The following is a 17,932-nucleotide window of genomic DNA, read 5'->3' on the forward strand; positions in this document are numbered from 1 at the left end:
AATCGCTGAGCACCAAGTGAAGACGTTTTGTAAGAATCTGACAGGAGGGTTGCGGGACCCCTCGGCCACACACTTCTCCCTGTGCACGGGTGCTAGCAGGCCCTTCGGGCGCTGTCCACCTACCGCCGCCTGGGTGGGCTGCTGCTTCTTGTTCCGCTTGGGCCTGAGCTTGGTGAAGTGCTCCAGCTTCCTCCCCTCCTCGGATGGCAGCTCGAAGATGAAGCCTGAGCTCCGCTTCTCCTGTCTGATGGACGGGAAAGGCGGGTCTTCAATGTGGATGGGCACCTCTTCCAAAGCCTTGTCCAGGTCGAACTCCATTTCTATAAGGAAGCAAAGCGCCCGGCCAAAGCTTATTATTGCACAGAGGTGGGTAAAAATATCTCCCACAAGCAATTTCGATCGTGGAAAAGGGAGCACCCTTTCCCCCATCCCTTCACCCTCAGACTCAGGATGGACTAGCCCACGGACCTCTTTGAGAGAGAGGCCGGAAGTGGTCTTAGCTCTGTGCGAGGGGATTTCACGCTTACTTGGAAGTGACGGGTTTGAGCGAAGCCCTCACTTACCAAAGGCTCTGGAAACGGGCCGGAGCATTCTGCTATGGATGCTCTTCCTTTTGGATTTAGGGGTCATCTAGCAATGAAAGGAGAGAAAACAGCACCTTAGGTATTCACACAAAATGTTTCTTTCAAACTTCACAAACATTGTCACAAACTTCATGACCTTGTGTGTTAGTGTGTGGGGTGGCAGGCAGGGGGACATTTGGGATTAGCTGATTTTCCAGTCATTGTTGTCTCTTCTTTTGAGGATGGTTGGTAATACCTGACAATTTCAACAGAAAGGCTCACCTAAGCCCTTTCTAAACACACCCAGTCTTCCCAAATCATACATAGCTAACAAATTCCTTCTCCCAGGCCGAATCAAGAAGAGATAAAATTCTACTGATACAGCTGAAAGGAACAATGAATGACTTAGACTTTAACTTTAGGAATACCTGAGGATGTTAAAATGGAGATACAGGGTGAGACTTAACGATGGTCGAATCAGTTACCAAAAATCGAGCACACAATTATGCACGGTTCATTATCACTTCACTGCAAGCAACACTGGATTCTGCGCCTTACTTTCACTGTTTCAAGTTGACTCTTTTGTTTTCACATTGCTGACACCAAGATTTTCATTTCACTTTATGGACAGAGACTTAAGGAGAAACGGGCACAGATCAGAAGCCTATGTGTTGTCACACCTTATTGAGCCTGCTCCTCTTTAATATAAAACAGAAGCAAAGAAGGAGCTGGAGCAATAGCACAGCAGGTAGGGCATTTGCCTTGCACGTGGCCGACCTGGGTTCAATTTCCAGCATCCCATATGGTCTCCCGAACACAACCAGAAGTAATTCCTGAGCCAGGAGTAACCCCTGTGCATCGCCAGGTGTGACCCAAAAAGAAAAAAAAAAAAAAAAGCAAAGAAACCCAACCAGAGTCTGGGAGACTACTCAAAGGGCTGGAGCACGTATTCGTATTTTTGCATGTTGGACCTGGAGTTCTGGAGTTGGACCCGAAGCACTGTGAGGTGTCCTGAACACTCCCAAGAATGACCACCAAGCACTGAGCTGGAAGCACCGAGGATCATTGGAGGTGACCTAATGCTCCCCTTAGAAAACAAAATAAAACCTGAAAAACTCAAACTGTAGCTAAAATGTCTGCAGGACATTTTTTTCCAGCAGCGGTGTCAATAGATTACATCAAAACAAGTCCCAAAGCAGCATCTTAAAGGTTGGAGGAAACTTTTGATTTCATCTACTCCAACACATTTCAAGGCTGGAGGGAACTTCTGATGTCGTCTTAACGCAAATTAAAAGGCAGAAACAGTTTCAGTTTCACAGAAATGATGCCGGTCCCTCTTCAAGCTGTCTCTGGATGCGGAACGAAGCCAAGGTTAGCTTGGGTCGTTCCAGGTTAGCCAAGGTTTGCCCAGCATCCCTCTGGCCACATCATTTGTCACCTCAATATGCAGCTTGGTGGGTTTTAGGGACATTGTAACTGGCTTGATACCCAACACTGGCGTTTATGCTACCTCAGCGATGAGGAAAAAACTGAGTCTGTACACTTTCATTTAATAGGATGTCATCACAGACTTTCTGGGGAAAAAAAAAAAACAGACAAGGTTGACAGTTTCTTTGATCCAAATAATGAATTGGTTTACAATAACCTTTCGAAAGCAAACAACTTTGAGTTTGACAACTCTATGCCAGATTTAATAATAGTATCCTTGTTGTTGAGAAAAAAGGAGAGGAAAAAAAAGATGAGTAATTATATTTGCATTTAGATGGACCCTTCTGAAACAGACGCGAGTTTGCAGATTGTTTCGAGGTTTCATAAAGAATAGACAAATCTGAAGATTAGCTTTTATAAATTCTCAGGTTGATGAATGTAATAAAAACACAGCCGATGAACTGCGATTAGAAAGGACTCTAGTTTAAAGGTGGTTCTCCTCCCATTCTGAACTGACTGGCCAATTCATAACTCTGTCACTTGTCATCCCATTGCTCATCGATTTGTTCGAGCAGGCACCAGTAACATCTCTCATTGTGAGACTTATTGTTACTGTCTTTGGCATATGCCAATTCATAACTGAAAGTTCTAAAATAATTCTTGAGGGCCGGGGTCATCTAGAGTGGGTAGGGTGTTCGCCCTGCTAGTACCCAATCTGGGTTTGATCCCTGGCCACCCGATACGGTCCCTGAGCCCCGCCAGGAGTGACCCCCTATGCACAGAGCTAGAAATAAGCCCTGAGCACTGCTGGAGCCCAGAATCCAAAAATAAGTAAAACATAAAATAAAAAGAACAGGTATGTGATATCCATATACATGAAAGAGGCCCATCAGTAAGTGGGTCATTCAATTCAACCTGATTTTAGAGACTTGTTAAGGGACATACAAGATCCTCAGGATTCGAAGTTGGCAGGGGAACTGGCTCGCTTTTCTTAGCTTTCTAATGCCAGGAAGCCTAGCTAGTATACAAATTTGAGTATCAGAAGGAAGCATTAGAATGCATTTTTTCTTCTAATGCATTTTCATTGCTTTATCCTCTGCGATCTTTATAAGTGCAAATAACTTCTAATTATACTTTGAATAAAAGTCATCTACTTTATTTGAAATATCTACTCAAGTTTTGCCATGTTTGAACAGGGTCACTGGCCTTTTGCTAGGACAGGCTGTACTAACAAGCAGGCTCTTTTCTACAATTCCCATTGAGCTCAATTGTACACATTTCTTTTGCTGAGTGAACTATCTTACAACCTCTTTCATGGGCAAGAACAAAGAGGGATTTCAATATGTAAAAGAGGAAAATGAATATTATTTCTCTCAGATTTTTCTTTTGTAATTTGAGATTTTTCTTCCTTCACAGTGTTTTAGAAAATATGAACTTGGTCGAATGTATTGGCTTATTCCAGGGATCCCATTACATTTAAATGTAAAGGGCTAGAGAAATTGCAAACACCCAAAAGGAGAGAGAACAAAGGGAATGCCCTGCCAAAGAGGCAGGATGGGGTGGTGGGGGATGGGGTGGGGGTGGTGAGAGGGATACTGGGATCATTGGTGGAGGTGAATGGGCACTGGTGGAGGGATGGTTAAACAATCACTGCATGAGTAAAATGCAAACACAAAAGTTCGTAAGTTTGTAACTGTACATCACAGTGATTCTCTAATAAAAATTTTAAAAAAAGGGCTAGAGAAAAGGGAGATAGGTTAAGATGCTTGCCTTGCGTGTAGCTGAACCCAGGTCAATCCCTGGCACCCCATATGGTCCCCAGAGCAAGACCATGAGTTGACTCCAAACACAGAGCTAGGAATATCCCCTGAGTACCACCATGTGTGGCTAAAACCACATGCCACCCTACCACCAATTTAAATGTAAAGCAAGAGGAAACATAGGTGTGAATCATGGTTCTTTACTGAGGTGAAACAAATAGTCTACTTTTTTTTGGAGAAGTATTGCTTATAAGTATTCTTCCCTCCCTATCCCCACCCCTGTTGGCTAAATTAATTACATCCGGGGAAGGGAATCTCCTTGCATTCTGTTGAGAAAGCACTATTTTCTCGTACCACTTCCTGGTTCTCATGACCTGGTTCACACAAAGCTCATGATGAAGGTGCCATTGCAGAAGCAGCTCACACACCAACCCAACCTTGCAGTGCCAAATCATGGTGTGACACTGCCAAGGATTCCTTTCACCTAGAAAAACTACCTGATCTTTAAAAAAAGCACTTTTGTGGAGTAAGCAATTTTCCCATCCTCAAGGATATATGAGAAACAACGTATTAAATCCTTATAGACTTTTTCTCACTGGGAAACCACCAACCTTTAATAAATCCCCACCAGGGCAGACAGTGAGTGAGGAAATACATGATTCTCTTTTCTAAGAAGCCCAAGGCGAGACAGAGTCTACGTGGGTCTGAAATACTTGACCCTTGGGACCAGAAAGAGAGCTCAGTGGGCTGCAGTGCAGGCTCTGCTTGTGAATGTCGGGGTTTGACACCCAGAACCACGTGGTCCATCTAGCACAGAACCAAGGATAGCCCTTGGGCACTACTGGGTGTGACCCCCAAACACACAAGCAAATCAGTAGTAGTTGTTATTGAAATACTTGATCCAATTTTTTATAATGGATTTAAACTCTCTTCCATGTAGCTTGAAAGTGAAACATCCATGATTTCAACAAAGGGCTCATTATGGAACCTAACAGCACAATATTTTCCCTGTGAATCTCACTTTGAAGATGAGATTCCTACGTGTGTGTGTGTGTGTGTGTGTGTGTTTTAAAGTTGTTCCTATTACCACAAACATCAAATTGGGAAGTTTTCTTGTTCACTTTACCTGGTTTACATAAAGAATAATAAACAATACTCTAACGCCAAGCTCAAGAATCTCTAGCGTTCTTTACCTTAGGGTTAAAATCAAGCAAACAGAAAAAGACCCAGCTGGCCGGAGGGGGCGAGGGGAAGCTGGGAAGCACCTTAGTTATTAGTAAATACTTCTAATATGAGAATGTGAATCATGACACCATTTTTCTCCCACCTTAGGAAACAAGAAAGCAGAAAAGAATTGGGGAGGAGGGGGCTTGGAAAAATTAAGTAATCATGTCTCTCTCTCTCTCTGAATGGAATGAGGATTCTTTTCCTCTTGAATGTTCCTTCTCTCTTTATCAGCACAGGGCTTGCATTCAGGCATTCAGTCGGAGATATCTGAAATTCACCAATTCTTCACCTATTCTGCTGGGTGAACTGTCTTATAAAATTCCATCTGGCGTCTCAATTGCTGTCTATTTCATTCACGACCTGCAGATGGATGACGACACTCGTCTCCTGGGAGCCCGGCCAGGCAGCAGAGCACAAGACTATAAACTAACACAGACAGAAATCGCAGAGCCACCAAAAATACTTACACTTGTACAGCAGAGAGTCTCCATGCAGCAAAAAGAAAGGGAAAAAAATATGAATGGGAGAGAGATAAAGCAGCAACATGACAAGGAAAGGCGAGGGAGAGAGGCCATTCACAAACAGAAAAGCTACAGAGAAAGCTTTGAGCGCATGGGAATAAGGCAGGAAGGAGGCAAAAATGCGAGGAGCTTAAGGCATCCAACCAAGCTTTATTTTTAAATAAGCAGAAGCACAGTTGCAGCTTGAAAAATCACAGAAACCTGTAGACAGCACCTCTTTTTTTTGGGGGGAGGGGGTTGGGTCACACCTGGCAATGCACAGGGGTTACTCCTGGCTTTGCATTCAAGAATTACTCCTGGCGGTGCTCAGGGGACCATATGGGATCCTGAGAATTGAACTTGGGTCGGCTGCGTGCAAGGCAAATGCCCTACCCGCTGTGCTATTGCTCCAGCGCCCATAGACAGCACCTCTTCTGGACGTGTGGATAAAATGCCATCTACCAATCCCTTATGGTTAACATTGCCACGAGGGGACTGAGAGCTCTTTGTCTCCAAAGGTGTGTGGGGCAGACCCGGTCTTGGTTTGAATTCTTGAGTCACAGGGCTAACACCAGTACCATAGTGGGAAGATGAATGGGCATTTGAAATGCTCCTGTTGGGGCCTTTTCTATCATCCTGTGAGCCCTCCTGCATTGCAGGGTGTGGTGATTTTGGGATTCTATTGCCCATAGTCACCAAAGCATTTCAGAAAGGATTTTAGGTCGTGATGCAGCTTCCAACCCCAGCGTGGAATTAGACGCTGATGAGACTTTGTGCCTTCGTGGGAAAGGAATCACCTTCCATTTCACATTACAAACCTATAACATTTAAAAAAACTCACTCGTCATTATTAATACTTGCTAGGGTATCTTTTAAAACTTTATAAAACAATTTTTAAAAGTCAATAAAAGAAAACGTCGCCCTGAGAATGTGAAAGTCAAGTCTGGGAGAGGGATGGTGTGAGTTTCGTGAGAACACAGAGATGGGACACTAGTCTTAATCCAGGGACTGATTTTTTTTTTCCCCATTCAAGTGCCTGATTTTTTGTATGTCCCTACATTTTTCTTCCGGTGACCAACAGGATGCTAGTACAGGCTCATTTCACAAGTGTAAACTGTGGCTACCTGCAGAGGGAAGGCACCCTATAACTATGAACACCATCACCTTCATCGCCATCAATGTGACAGATTTGCAGAAAAGTTTCATTTCCACTAACAGCATTCTGAAAAAGTCAGAATCCCCGGACTTCTAACTTCATATTATCATTAGATATTTTTTATTAACTAGCTCATATTTATTAAATAAAAGCAAAAAGCAAAACTTATGTTCTTAAGTTCTTGTAATGGCCAAAATAAACACTCCTGTCTTTTTCTTTTCTTTTTGGGTGACACCCAGCGATGCACAGGGGTTATTTCTGGCTCATGCACTAAGGAATTACTCCTGGTAGTGCTGGGAATCAAACCCGGGTAGGCAGCGTTCAAGGCAAATGCGCTACCCGCTGTGCTACCGCTCCAGCCCCAACACTCTTGTCTTAATACACCATTCCCCCCCCCCAAACACTTACTTCCATAGGGCTGGAGAGATCGTACAGAAGTGACCATCCATGCCTTGCATGTGACCCCAGTTGGATCCCTGGCATCACATGGTTCCCCCAAGCATCAGAAACTACAGCTGCGAAGGCCCCCAAACAAAGCCAGGGTGGTCGAGGTAATCCCTGGTGCCAGGAGACCTGAGCAGCACAATACTTTTGGGCCCACACTTTGAACCACTGATCTGGTCGGCCAAGATTCACCAGGACCCACAATGCACCCATCCCGCCTGCCCCCCAAAACAGGCCTTCTGAGCAATGCCTGAGAGGCCAACAAAGCAAAGTAAAACAAAACCCAAAAAGCTTTCATAAATGTGTGACTACGGTGCTGGAGAGATAGTACAGCATGTAAGGCACTTGCCATGCGCATGGCTGACCTGGGTTAGATCCCCAGCATCCCATATGGCCCCCAAAGCCCCCCAGGAGTGATCCCTGATCTCAGTGCCCAGAGTAATCCCTGAGCACTGCAGGTGTGGCCTCAAACAGAAGAAGCCAAACAACCAAACCCACAGGAAAGCAGATGTGTGACTCAGAATCCACGCAGGAGTTATAGTTGATAGGATTCATAGACAATGTTAGATTTTCCTTCACTTTGTGAAAGGTTAATTCAACAAGACAAGTAACTTAGTCCTGATTATTCACCTCAAGATCGTTGCCTGTAAAAGTGAGGGATCTTCATGGGATGGGGATGTTACCGGCACGTCCTCAGCCCAAATGTGATCGGGAGCAGCTGTGCATGACACGGCCGACCCCTCTGCTCCTTAATGACTATGATCCAGGAGGTCTACTAACCCATTTTGGCACCCAGAGACTTATAGAAATGCATCTAGACTGTGAACTGAGCTAAAACAAATAGAAATCCAAAACCGGGCGGCCGCTGTTGCTCCTATAATCTTCATTCTCAGCAATGGAAAACAAACTATCAAATGAAACCTTCTCAGCAGGTAGTGGGAGGAGGGTATATTGGGGTTCTTGGTGGGGGAATAGGTGCACTGGTGAAGGGATGGGGGTTTGATCATTATATGACTGAGACTTAAACCTGAAAGCTTTGTAACTTTTGTCACGGTGATTCAATAAAATAAAATTAAAATTAAGATTAAATAAAAGTGAGGTATCTTAAAATCAGTTCAAGCTCTAAAATGGTAGGCAAGAAAAAACATTCCTGTTTGTCCTGGAGGAAACCAGGACAGACAGACATTCAACTACTTAATGTGATAATAATCATTCATTCATCCTCTGCTTCTCTTGCACACCACATGGAACGGACTTCGACTTCTCTCTATTGTGACTAGGGAAAGACCAGTCAGAGAGGAAGAGTCCCCCTCTATGTTCAAGACCTTGGCATCTAAGAACTGGAATCCTGGCTGTGTCACTTGGAAGACTTGGAGCTTTGGCCAATATTTTTAAAAAGTCAGAACCAGTTTCCGAGCTTATCAAGCCAATCAAGATTGACGAGCGCAAAGCCTTGCAGACAGAGCCAATCAATGTTCCCACGGTGCAATCACTGAGTGGTTTCATCAGTGACATTTTTAGTCTTCTATTGTCAATAGGGGGAAAAAATAGGAAAATGGGGCTAGAGGAGACAATAGCATAAGATTAGGGGGTCAGCCAAGCTGGGGGGTCATGGGAAGAAAACTAAGTCAGAATGAGACCATGGAAAGAAAAAGTTTAAGAAACCCTGATCTACCAAATAATAAGGATAAGAAGGTATATTTAAATGATGAAACCAGCAGTGAGAAGGAGAAAGACAGATATCAATTTCAAAAGAGAAATTAAAAAAAAAAGTTTCAGAAAGATACACATGGTCTGATTCAACATAAATTCTAATACATATAAACGAACATTATCCACTAGTCGTGACTATAGGATACTCTGAAGTACAAAATAAATAGGTGACATCTTCATCAAATGAAGATGATGCCTCTGAGGAATGGGGAGAGAGGCCAGTAAGACTCTCAGTCATGTTTTAGGTTATTCATGACTTAGGCTGTTCAACAATTATTTACTGAGCACTTATGGGGCCATGGATTCTCTTGGAGAAGTGGTGTGGGTGTAGCAGTGACAGATGAGGGTCCTACACTCTTAAAGTTAATATCCTGGTATCCAAAAAATAATGGATTAAGACAAAAACTGTTAATATGTTAACAGGTACCTGTTTACGCTGGGGGAACAGTGGGGGTTTGCATTTTATTGGTACTTTTGTTGTAATTTCTTTATGTTCTCTCCAAAACAGCTTACTCAGGAATACTTCAACAATTGGTTCTGGTCCTCTGGTGCTGATTATCTCGACTGCCTCACAGCAGCCATGAGGAATGATTTTACAGGAAGTCTAAGCATAGATGGGTAACACTGATTAGGGATCCATTGGATCGTAATAGTCTGGAAGTCGAACTGGTCTGTCACATACAGCATATGTGAAGAAACTTAAAATGTGATAAACTCAGATTTCTAATGCAAATTCTGATTAGTAAGTATTACTTGTAGTACTTGTAAATACTTGTAAGTACTGCTTATAAGTATTACTGTCATGATTTCTTTAAGAATATCCACCAAAAAAATTTTTAAAAAAAGAATAGCCACCATCCTCACATTTAGGAGCCCATTAAGTCAGATTCAAACAAAAACTTGGTGCCACATATGCCCTTTTCGTTTTCTTTACCATGAAATCACAGGAGCAATTATAAAAGAATTATTATATCAATGGACCTTGAAAAAGTTGCAAATATATCCAAATATCTTGCCTATCACTTTAGTGCTTCTTTCTCCCCAGAGCATAAAGACAGATAACTACCTGTTTAAGAACTAAAGAGAAAAGGCCACTTGGTTGCAAAAATAAGTAAATTAGGGGGTTTACTTCCAAGCAGAGCAATTGAGGCAAATGGTCAGAAGACCAAAGCAAAGGGACCTCCACCTCATTATCAGCCCCGTGGTCCCCTGAGGCAGAAAACAATCACAAAGAAATGAGTTCTAACCAAGGATAATTAGTAGTCAAGAACTGCTTTTTGGGTCACAGTTGGCGATACACAGGGGTTACTCCTGGCTCTGCAAACAGGAATTACTCCTGGTGGTGCTCGGGGGACCATACAGGATGCTGGGAATCGAACCCGGGTTGACTGGGTGCAAGGCAAACACCCTATCCGCTGTGCTATCACCCCAGCCCTCTTTTCTCAAGTAAATGGTCCCAAATACTCCCTGCAAGATTCTTGATCACACACACAAAAAAGTTGCCCGTGTTCTTTTTATCTTTTTAGTATATAGAATCCTTTGTGCATCATAATAAGCAGTCTCAAAAATGCATGCTAAAGAAATGGAACCAATGTAGCCATATCAGAAGTGGTCTCCCCACTCTGTCACCAAATGTCTCTCTGAGAAGGCAAATTACTCTGACGGGAAAGGGAGGAAGCCAAGGTTCTTTGTTCACCTCTGGATAGATCTCCAGGGCCTAGAGGAGGGCAACATACAGTGAGGTTTGATTTGATGACAAATGAGTGGACTTAACCTAGCATCGCCCTCCGTTTGATCTTAAAGACTTGCTTAGAAAGAAAATGTGACTCCTGGGGGCCATAAAGATAGCACAGTGGGTAAGGCACTCTCCTTGCTTGCAGCTGACCCAGGTTCGATACATACAGTTCTTGAGCACAAAGCTAGGAGCAAGTCCTGCATACTTCCAGGTAAGCAACTCCTCCTTCCCCTCCCTATCCACCCCCCCTCCCCCCAAATGTCACTCCTAACACCATTCCATTATTTCCATGAAGTGAATTTAAATACAAACAGAAAACAGAAGGACAAAATCCTATGATGAAGACCAGTCCTCTAAAATCAAGTACATTTATACAGTCATTTTTATGTTATTTTTCTCTGTATTTCTTTTTTATTCTTTCCATTTCCTGTTAGACTGATAAAACCTTCCTCTAGGACCCTCGTGGTTCAAGGTATCCACCTCTGTAATCAATAAATCCCTCAACCACACACACTTATTTACCCCCAACTAATTTCAGACTTTGAGCCAGATGACTGAATCACAAGTGATAAGGGTCTTCCTCTGCTGGCAGCCCTGTTCCATCACCTCATCTAAGTGGGAATCTCCAAATGCTGTTTCCCCAATTAATAACCGAGATAACAGTTTAAGCAGAAAGCCCACTTTTAAACAACCATCTACAATCCTTGCAGAAATGCGTGAATGTAAGGAAGAACTATAGAAATGTAGTTTTCTACTTCTAGAGGTATTCCTGCATTAGGAGGTGTTCCTCAGTCAAATTAATGTCCATTTTCAGAAATCTCTGTACCCTACTAGGTAAGTCAAATGGTTAAAAATTAATCCAATGTACTTTAAACTATTTCTGTCCTCCTTCCTTTAGTTGCTCAGGGTATCCTAGCAGAAGTCACTTCAATACGGATTTTGTGCTCTTTGAAATGATCCCATTGGATTTAGAGCCAATCCTCACTCTTTAATAGGAGATAACCTGGGCTTACCATGCTTTTCTATGCTCTTTGAGATGAACACATTTGGTCTCTGTTTTAATGAACTGGATTATAGAAATTCAATATTTCCTACCAGATTTTCAGCTGAGTCAGTGCTCAAAGGGAAGCAAAATCCTGGCATTTTTAATTGATTTATACCTTTAAATATGTGGCCAAACAATCTGGTCATTTTGTAGTTTTAAAAAAAGTACTTTTCAGGCATTCTATTTTTTTCTTTTTAAACTTTGAAGGAGTCCATATATCACTGACAAAGAGATGCTTCTCATCCTCTCCCTAATGACTTTTGGGCAGGGACAATCTCTAATATCAAGAAAAAAATTGGCATACAGAAGCCATAACTTTAGGGGAGTTGCAATAAATTCAGGGACTAATGGAGGGACAGCAATGGTGAGACGGACTGAGATGCCACAATTCCCACCAAACATAACATTAAATGCAGCAATTCATGTCACACTCATTAACTTTTATGTCCAGAGTCTCGTTTCGTATAAAAGGTAAAATGGCATCATGATGCTAAAACACAAACGTTCTGCGAGCAGCATGATGGAGGATGGAGGGCATCAGAGTATTTTCAAATTAATATGCTTCCTTTCCCCCGTGTCCAGATTTGTACTTCATTTTTTGATATAAGAAAAAAAATGCCTTTCAGGAAGGATTAGCTCTTCTTACCTTGGCCGTACTTTCCCTAGGCACAAGAAATACAGCACTTTTTATTCATCTTCACTCACCTTGTAACTCATGGGAAAGTGAATAACTGAATGCTCTTTTTAAAAAATGGGTACAAACTGAAGATCTGAAGAGCAAAAACTCGAGTTGGAGAGGCAGTATCGCAGGTAAGGCACTTGCCTTGCATACGGCTGACACTAGTTTGATCCTTGGCGCTACATATGGTCCCCTGAGTATCACCAGGAGCAATCTCTGAGAGCAGAACAGGAGTAAGCCCTGAATGCCACTGGCTGTGGCCCTCTTACTCCATGAAAGATTGAAAAACTCTGGCTCTGTGTTCAGGAGCAGTTCCTGTCAGTGCCCAGAGGACCATATGCAGTTGCAGGCATCAAAGCAGGGTCTGCTGAATGCCAGGCACGCACCTCAACCCCTGTACGATCTCTTTGCCCTCCCCTTGATTCTTATTAATACAAACATCAGATCTGTGACCCTTGAATTGTTTTAACAGAAAAGTGGGAAAAGACTTTTCAGGGCTTTATTTTACTACTGAGCATCATACAACTCAGCCATAACATTAAATTTTTTCTTTATTGTAAAGGAATAAGCCAACAGGGAAAACTCCCCTTAGTATTGTAGTTAAAATTTAAATTCCAGATGTTTGGAAAGTCCAAATTTATTATGGAAAGCAAGAAAAAGATGATCAGAAAAAACTGCAAATTTTTTTCAGGCTGGACATTAAGACTCAGGGACTTCAAGATGACTACTCTTCAGCCTAAAACCGTCACTGAAGCACCTCTTCTCTGTTCACAGGCTATTTACCTCTAATAGACGCCCAAAATTAACAGTTAAAAAACACCATCACCACCAATCAGGTCGAACCCAATAATGATTTGCTTTATAAAACAAATGAAGTAAACCCCAGAGAAACCAGGTCATATGAACGGATAAAGAAAGAATCAGTGACTTGGGATCCCAGAAGGGTGCTACAGAGATCAATCAATCCAACTTACTGGGTATCTCCAAGTTTTCAACAATGAAATCTTAGAATTCCTTATTGTGACTTTCTTATCATGAGTGGAATTTCAGGTGACACCTTAAAATCAAACTCTGAAAAGTGTGGTCTTGGTTGGAGTTGTAATCTTTGTCATGCTCGATTTAACTCTGCTTCCCCCACATCAGTAAGGGACGGGCTCTTAAATGAGATGCTCAAAAGAGAAAGGAAACTCAAGATTTTTCCCTACCATACACATCTCCAGGAATGACATAGTTATTTGGTCATGATTTTAAAGCACCATTCTTATGAACATATTTGTTTCACCTATGAAAAAATTGTCAGAAACAGTGCAATATTATTTGGAACTTTTGATTTTTCACTGGCTTTGATTTCTTTCTTTCCTTCTTTTTTTTTTGGAGGGGGGTCACGCCCAGTGATGATCAGGTGTTAACTCCTGGCTCTACACCCAGGAATTACTCCTGGAGGTGCTTGGGGGACCATACGGTCTATATGGTCCCTGAGCACTGCCAGAAGGGATGCCGGGAATCAAACACAGGTCGGCCACGTGCAAGGCAAATGCCCTACCCACTTTACTATCACTCTGGCCCTGCTTTGATTTCATTTTAAAGTGAATTAACCACATGCACCCAAGCTATAGTGAATAGCTGAATAAACAAAGACTTCATTGCTAACTAATTATAGCCAAAGAAGAACGGTTTTCAGAGCATAAAGAGTGTAGACTCTAACTATTGTTCTGAGTTCTGACGATCTATATGCTCTATACGAATGACACACACACACACACACACACACACACACACACACACGGAGTAACAAACCCTATATAAAAGTCTTTCACTAACGTTCTCCAACAGTTTAGAATATCCCATACATATGGGTCGTCTATTCATGCCATTTCCTGTGGCAAAAGGTCCATACAATGAACATATAGAACATTTCTGAGGTTTTCTATGGCCATGGTAGAGAAGACCCTGAAATCTTTTTCAGGAAAAGGCCATTTGGGATGTATGAAGTAGGAGACATTTGGGGGACTCAGCCAAGTACTTGCTCCAGTCATCTGCTTCCAGAGGAAAATTCAGGCAAAGATTTTCAGAAACCTTCGCCACAGCTTGGCTTCTGTTAGGTGTTCTGGGCAAGCGAAATGCTCACATAACTCAATTTCCATAATCGAATGTCAGATCTAAAGTTGCAATATGGTACCAGTTTCCAGAGTTAGAGAGTGCCTTTAGCCCAGCAGGCAACACACGGCACAAGGCACTTGTACCATGAGACAAATCTTGAGATGTGCTATATTATAATCTCCTGAGGTATTTTCTGCTTAACTGTTCAACTCACTTTATCTTTTAATTTATGGCAATTATTTGTTTGCTAAATAGAAGCTGGGGAGATGGGGCAGGGGTTAAGGCACTTGCCTTATTTGTAGCCAACCCTGGTTCAGTTCCTGACACAGCATATTGTCACTGGTGCAGCCAAGCCCTAAGCACAGAGCCAGGAGCAAGCCTTGAGCATAACCAGATAGAGCCAGACGCCACACCAAATAAGAAATAAATCTGATGCCCAAACCAATTTCTCAGAGAGCAGAGCACATGTAATCTGAGATACATTAGCTATATACTTATGCAGTCTAAACTATATAATATATAAATAAAGGGGCCGGAGCAATACTGCAGAGGTAGAGTGTTTGCCTTGCATACGGCTGACCAGCGTTTGATCCCCGGCACCCTATATGGTCCCTGAGCACTGCCAGAAGTAATTACTGAGTGCAGAGCCAAGAGTAATCCCAAGAGTAATCCCTGAGCATTGTTGGTTGTGATGCAAAAAGACATATATATATACATATATGTATATGAGGAATATATTAATTGCTTCAATCAATGTCTATTATAATCAATTATTGATATATATCCTCAAGTGTATAAATTAAAATTTCTTTTCAAGAAATGTAGTTATGCCTGCAGCATAGAAGTAATTTTCTGGCTAAGTTTCAAAGTAGGAGTTTCAGTATGAAAATTGGTATGGATTTCTTCGGTACACACATCAAAGGCCAAAGCCATTAAGTGTTTTCCTTTTATTTTGATTCCATTAAGAAATAAGATTATGATAGAGGTCAGACCTCAGTGCTGAGAGGAAGGAATCCTTAAAAATCAAATTCCAGGGGTTGGAGCAATAGCACAGCGGGGAAGGTGTTTGCCTTGCATGCTGCCGACCTGGGTTCGATTCCCAGCATCCCATATGGTCCCCCGAGCACCGGCAGGAGTAATTCCTGAGTGCATGAGCCAGGAGTAACTCCTGTGCATCGCTGGGTGTGACCCAAAAAGCAAAAAAAAAAAAAAATCAAATTCCAGGGGCTGCAGTGATGGCACAGCAGGTTGGGTGTTTGTTTGCCTTGCAGGTGGTCTGCCTGGGTACAATCCCTGGTTCCCTGAGCCCCGCCAGGAGTGATGCTTGAGTAAAAAGCCAGGAGTAAACGCTTAGCATCCCCATCGGTGGCCCCAAACAAACAAACAAATCAAATCAAATTCTGGGGTTGGGAGATAGTACAGCAGTTAGGGTGCATGCCGAGATGCATTCAACCTAGGTTCAATCCCCAGTACCAGCTCGTCCCATGAGCAATGCCAGGCGCAGCCTTGAAGAGCCCATAGCCCGGGTAACCCCATCCCACTCAGGCACCTGCACTGAACCGCTGGCCTGATTGGCTGAGAATCACAAGTGGAGCCCCAGGCCTCCTGAGCACTGCTGGGGAGCACCTCCCTCCACAAAAATATTAAAAACAAGGCTATATATATATATATATATATATATATATATATATATATATATCACATTTTAGCAGAGTGGTTACCTGTGAGATGCCAGTAGGGAAGCAGAGAATTTGGACGGATGAATCTTTCTCTCTGAATTTCCCCTCCGAGCTAAAGAACGAAGATGAATCCACGGCTGTCAGAGCGTCTGGACACTACTCTGGGCCGGGTTAGGGTCTGGACCAAACCACTGGGCGGATCCAGCCCTGTCTCCTTGCCCCTCCTACTTACATCAGAGGTCGCCACCTCTGTCCTAGTTATTCCCTCCTACTCCTCTCCCTGGGAAGTCTAGGCTTTCGGGGGTCCGTGGCTGAGCCTCAAATTCTCTCGGGCTGGCAGCGAGAACATCATTGGAAAGAGGAAGCAGCCAGAGGCGAGTGACCAGGACTGGAGGTCCAATGGCCTTGTATACTCCCAGCAAGGGCTACTGGCCGGGGCCGTGCGGACTCTCGGCTGTCCTTCTTCTGCTTGTTCCCATCTGTCCAGACACCCACAAGTCAAGCCACGGCCAGCCCAGCATTGGGGAGAAATGTTGATTTTTATTTCACCCGCTCCCGGTAGCCCTCTAAGCGGGGCATTCAGCTGCAGGCAGTTGCCACCCATCCGTCCCAGCACAAAGATGATTCCCCAGCCCCAGCTTCCCTTCCAGAGGCCCGGGCCTGTCAGGAGACCGGGGGTTTAGCAGAGAAGGCAGAGACTCGGCAACAGAATCACTCAGAAATGAGTTCCCAGCCCTGGCCACCTCTCAACACAGAACACCTCGGAGCTTGGGGATTCTCAGCTGGAAAAAAATGAGCTACAATAGAGGCCAGACACTTCCTACCTGTATTGCAAACCATAACAGCCAAAAGGAGAGAGAGAGTGAAAGGGAATGTGCCTGCCACAGAGGCAGGGGGTGGAAAGGGATGGGGGTGGGGGGAAGGAGACTGGGAACATTGGTGGTGGAGAATGGGCACTGGTGGAGGGCTGGGTACTCAATCATTGTATGACTGAACCGTAAGCACGAAAGTTTGTAAGTCTGTAACTATCTCATGGTAATTTTGGGGACTGGAGTGATAGCACAGCGGGGAGGGCGTTTGCCTTGCACGTGGCCAACCCAAGTTTAATTCCCAGCATCCCATATGGTCCCCTGAGCACCAACAGGAGTAATTCCTGAGTGCAGAGCCAGGAGTAACACCTGTGCACTGCCGGGTGTGACCCAAAAAGCAAAAATGAATACATAAATAAACAAACAAATAAAAAAATGTAAAAAATAAAATATATAGGGCCCAGAACAGCAGCACAGTGAGGATGGCGCCCTTGCACCCAGCTGACCTGGGGTTGCTCCCTGGCCCCATATATGGTCTCCTGAGCCTGCCAGGAGACAGAGTGACAGAGTGCAGGGCCTCGGGTAGCCCTTGAGCACTGCTGGGTGTAGGCCACAAAGAAACAAAGCAAACATAAGCTTCCCACCCGGCCACACTGGTCAGTACATGTCGCAGGCATGCACAGTGGGGGGAGGAATCTTCCTTTTCCTTAGACAACTTGCTGAGGTCAGTTTAATTAACGAGAATAGCACTGTAGCATTGTCGTCTCCTTGTTCACCGATTTGCTGGAGTGGGCACCAGTAACGTCTCCATTGTGAGACTTGTTACTGTTTTTGGCATATTGAATACGCCATAGGTAGCTTGCCAGGCTCTGCTGTGTGAGCAGGATACTCTTGGTAGCTTGCTAGGCTCTGCTGTGAGGGCGAGATACTCTCGGTAGCTTGCCGGACTCTCTGAGAGGGGCGGAGGAATCAAACCCGGGTTGGCCACGTGCAAGGCAAACGCCCTACCCACTGTGCTATCACTCCAGTCCATATATATATATATATATAAACCAAAAAAATATGTTCAAGAGAGAACCTGGGCTTCTGTAGAG

The 17,932-nt window shown here is 43.6% G+C and overlaps 1 protein-coding gene across 9 annotated transcripts in view; it reads right to left on the bottom strand.

Annotated features, from left to right (window-relative positions):
* Positions 1–17,932, bottom strand: part of CARMIL1 (capping protein regulator and myosin 1 linker 1) — a 349,297-nt gene that overhangs the window by 38,172 nt on the left and 293,193 nt on the right. For 6 of the 9 annotated variants that reach the window (XM_055126005.1, XM_055126002.1, XM_055126001.1 and 3 more), the window contains exons 30-32: positions 5,446–5,463; positions 564–630; positions 124–320 (exon numbers count right to left, since the gene is read on the bottom strand). In XM_055126005.1, coding sequence (XP_054981980.1) covers positions 124–320; positions 564–630; positions 5,446–5,463 — 282 coding nt within the window. The remainder of the gene's footprint in view (positions 1–123; positions 321–563; positions 631–5,445; positions 5,464–17,932) is intronic. The other 3 variants (XM_055126006.1, XM_055126004.1, XM_055126003.1) reach the window with 1 other exon arrangement.

Source organism: Sorex araneus, chromosome 2 (assembly GCF_027595985.1).
Source record: "Sorex araneus isolate mSorAra2 chromosome 2, mSorAra2.pri, whole genome shotgun sequence".
NCBI lineage: Eukaryota > Metazoa > Chordata > Mammalia > Eulipotyphla > Soricidae > Sorex > Sorex araneus.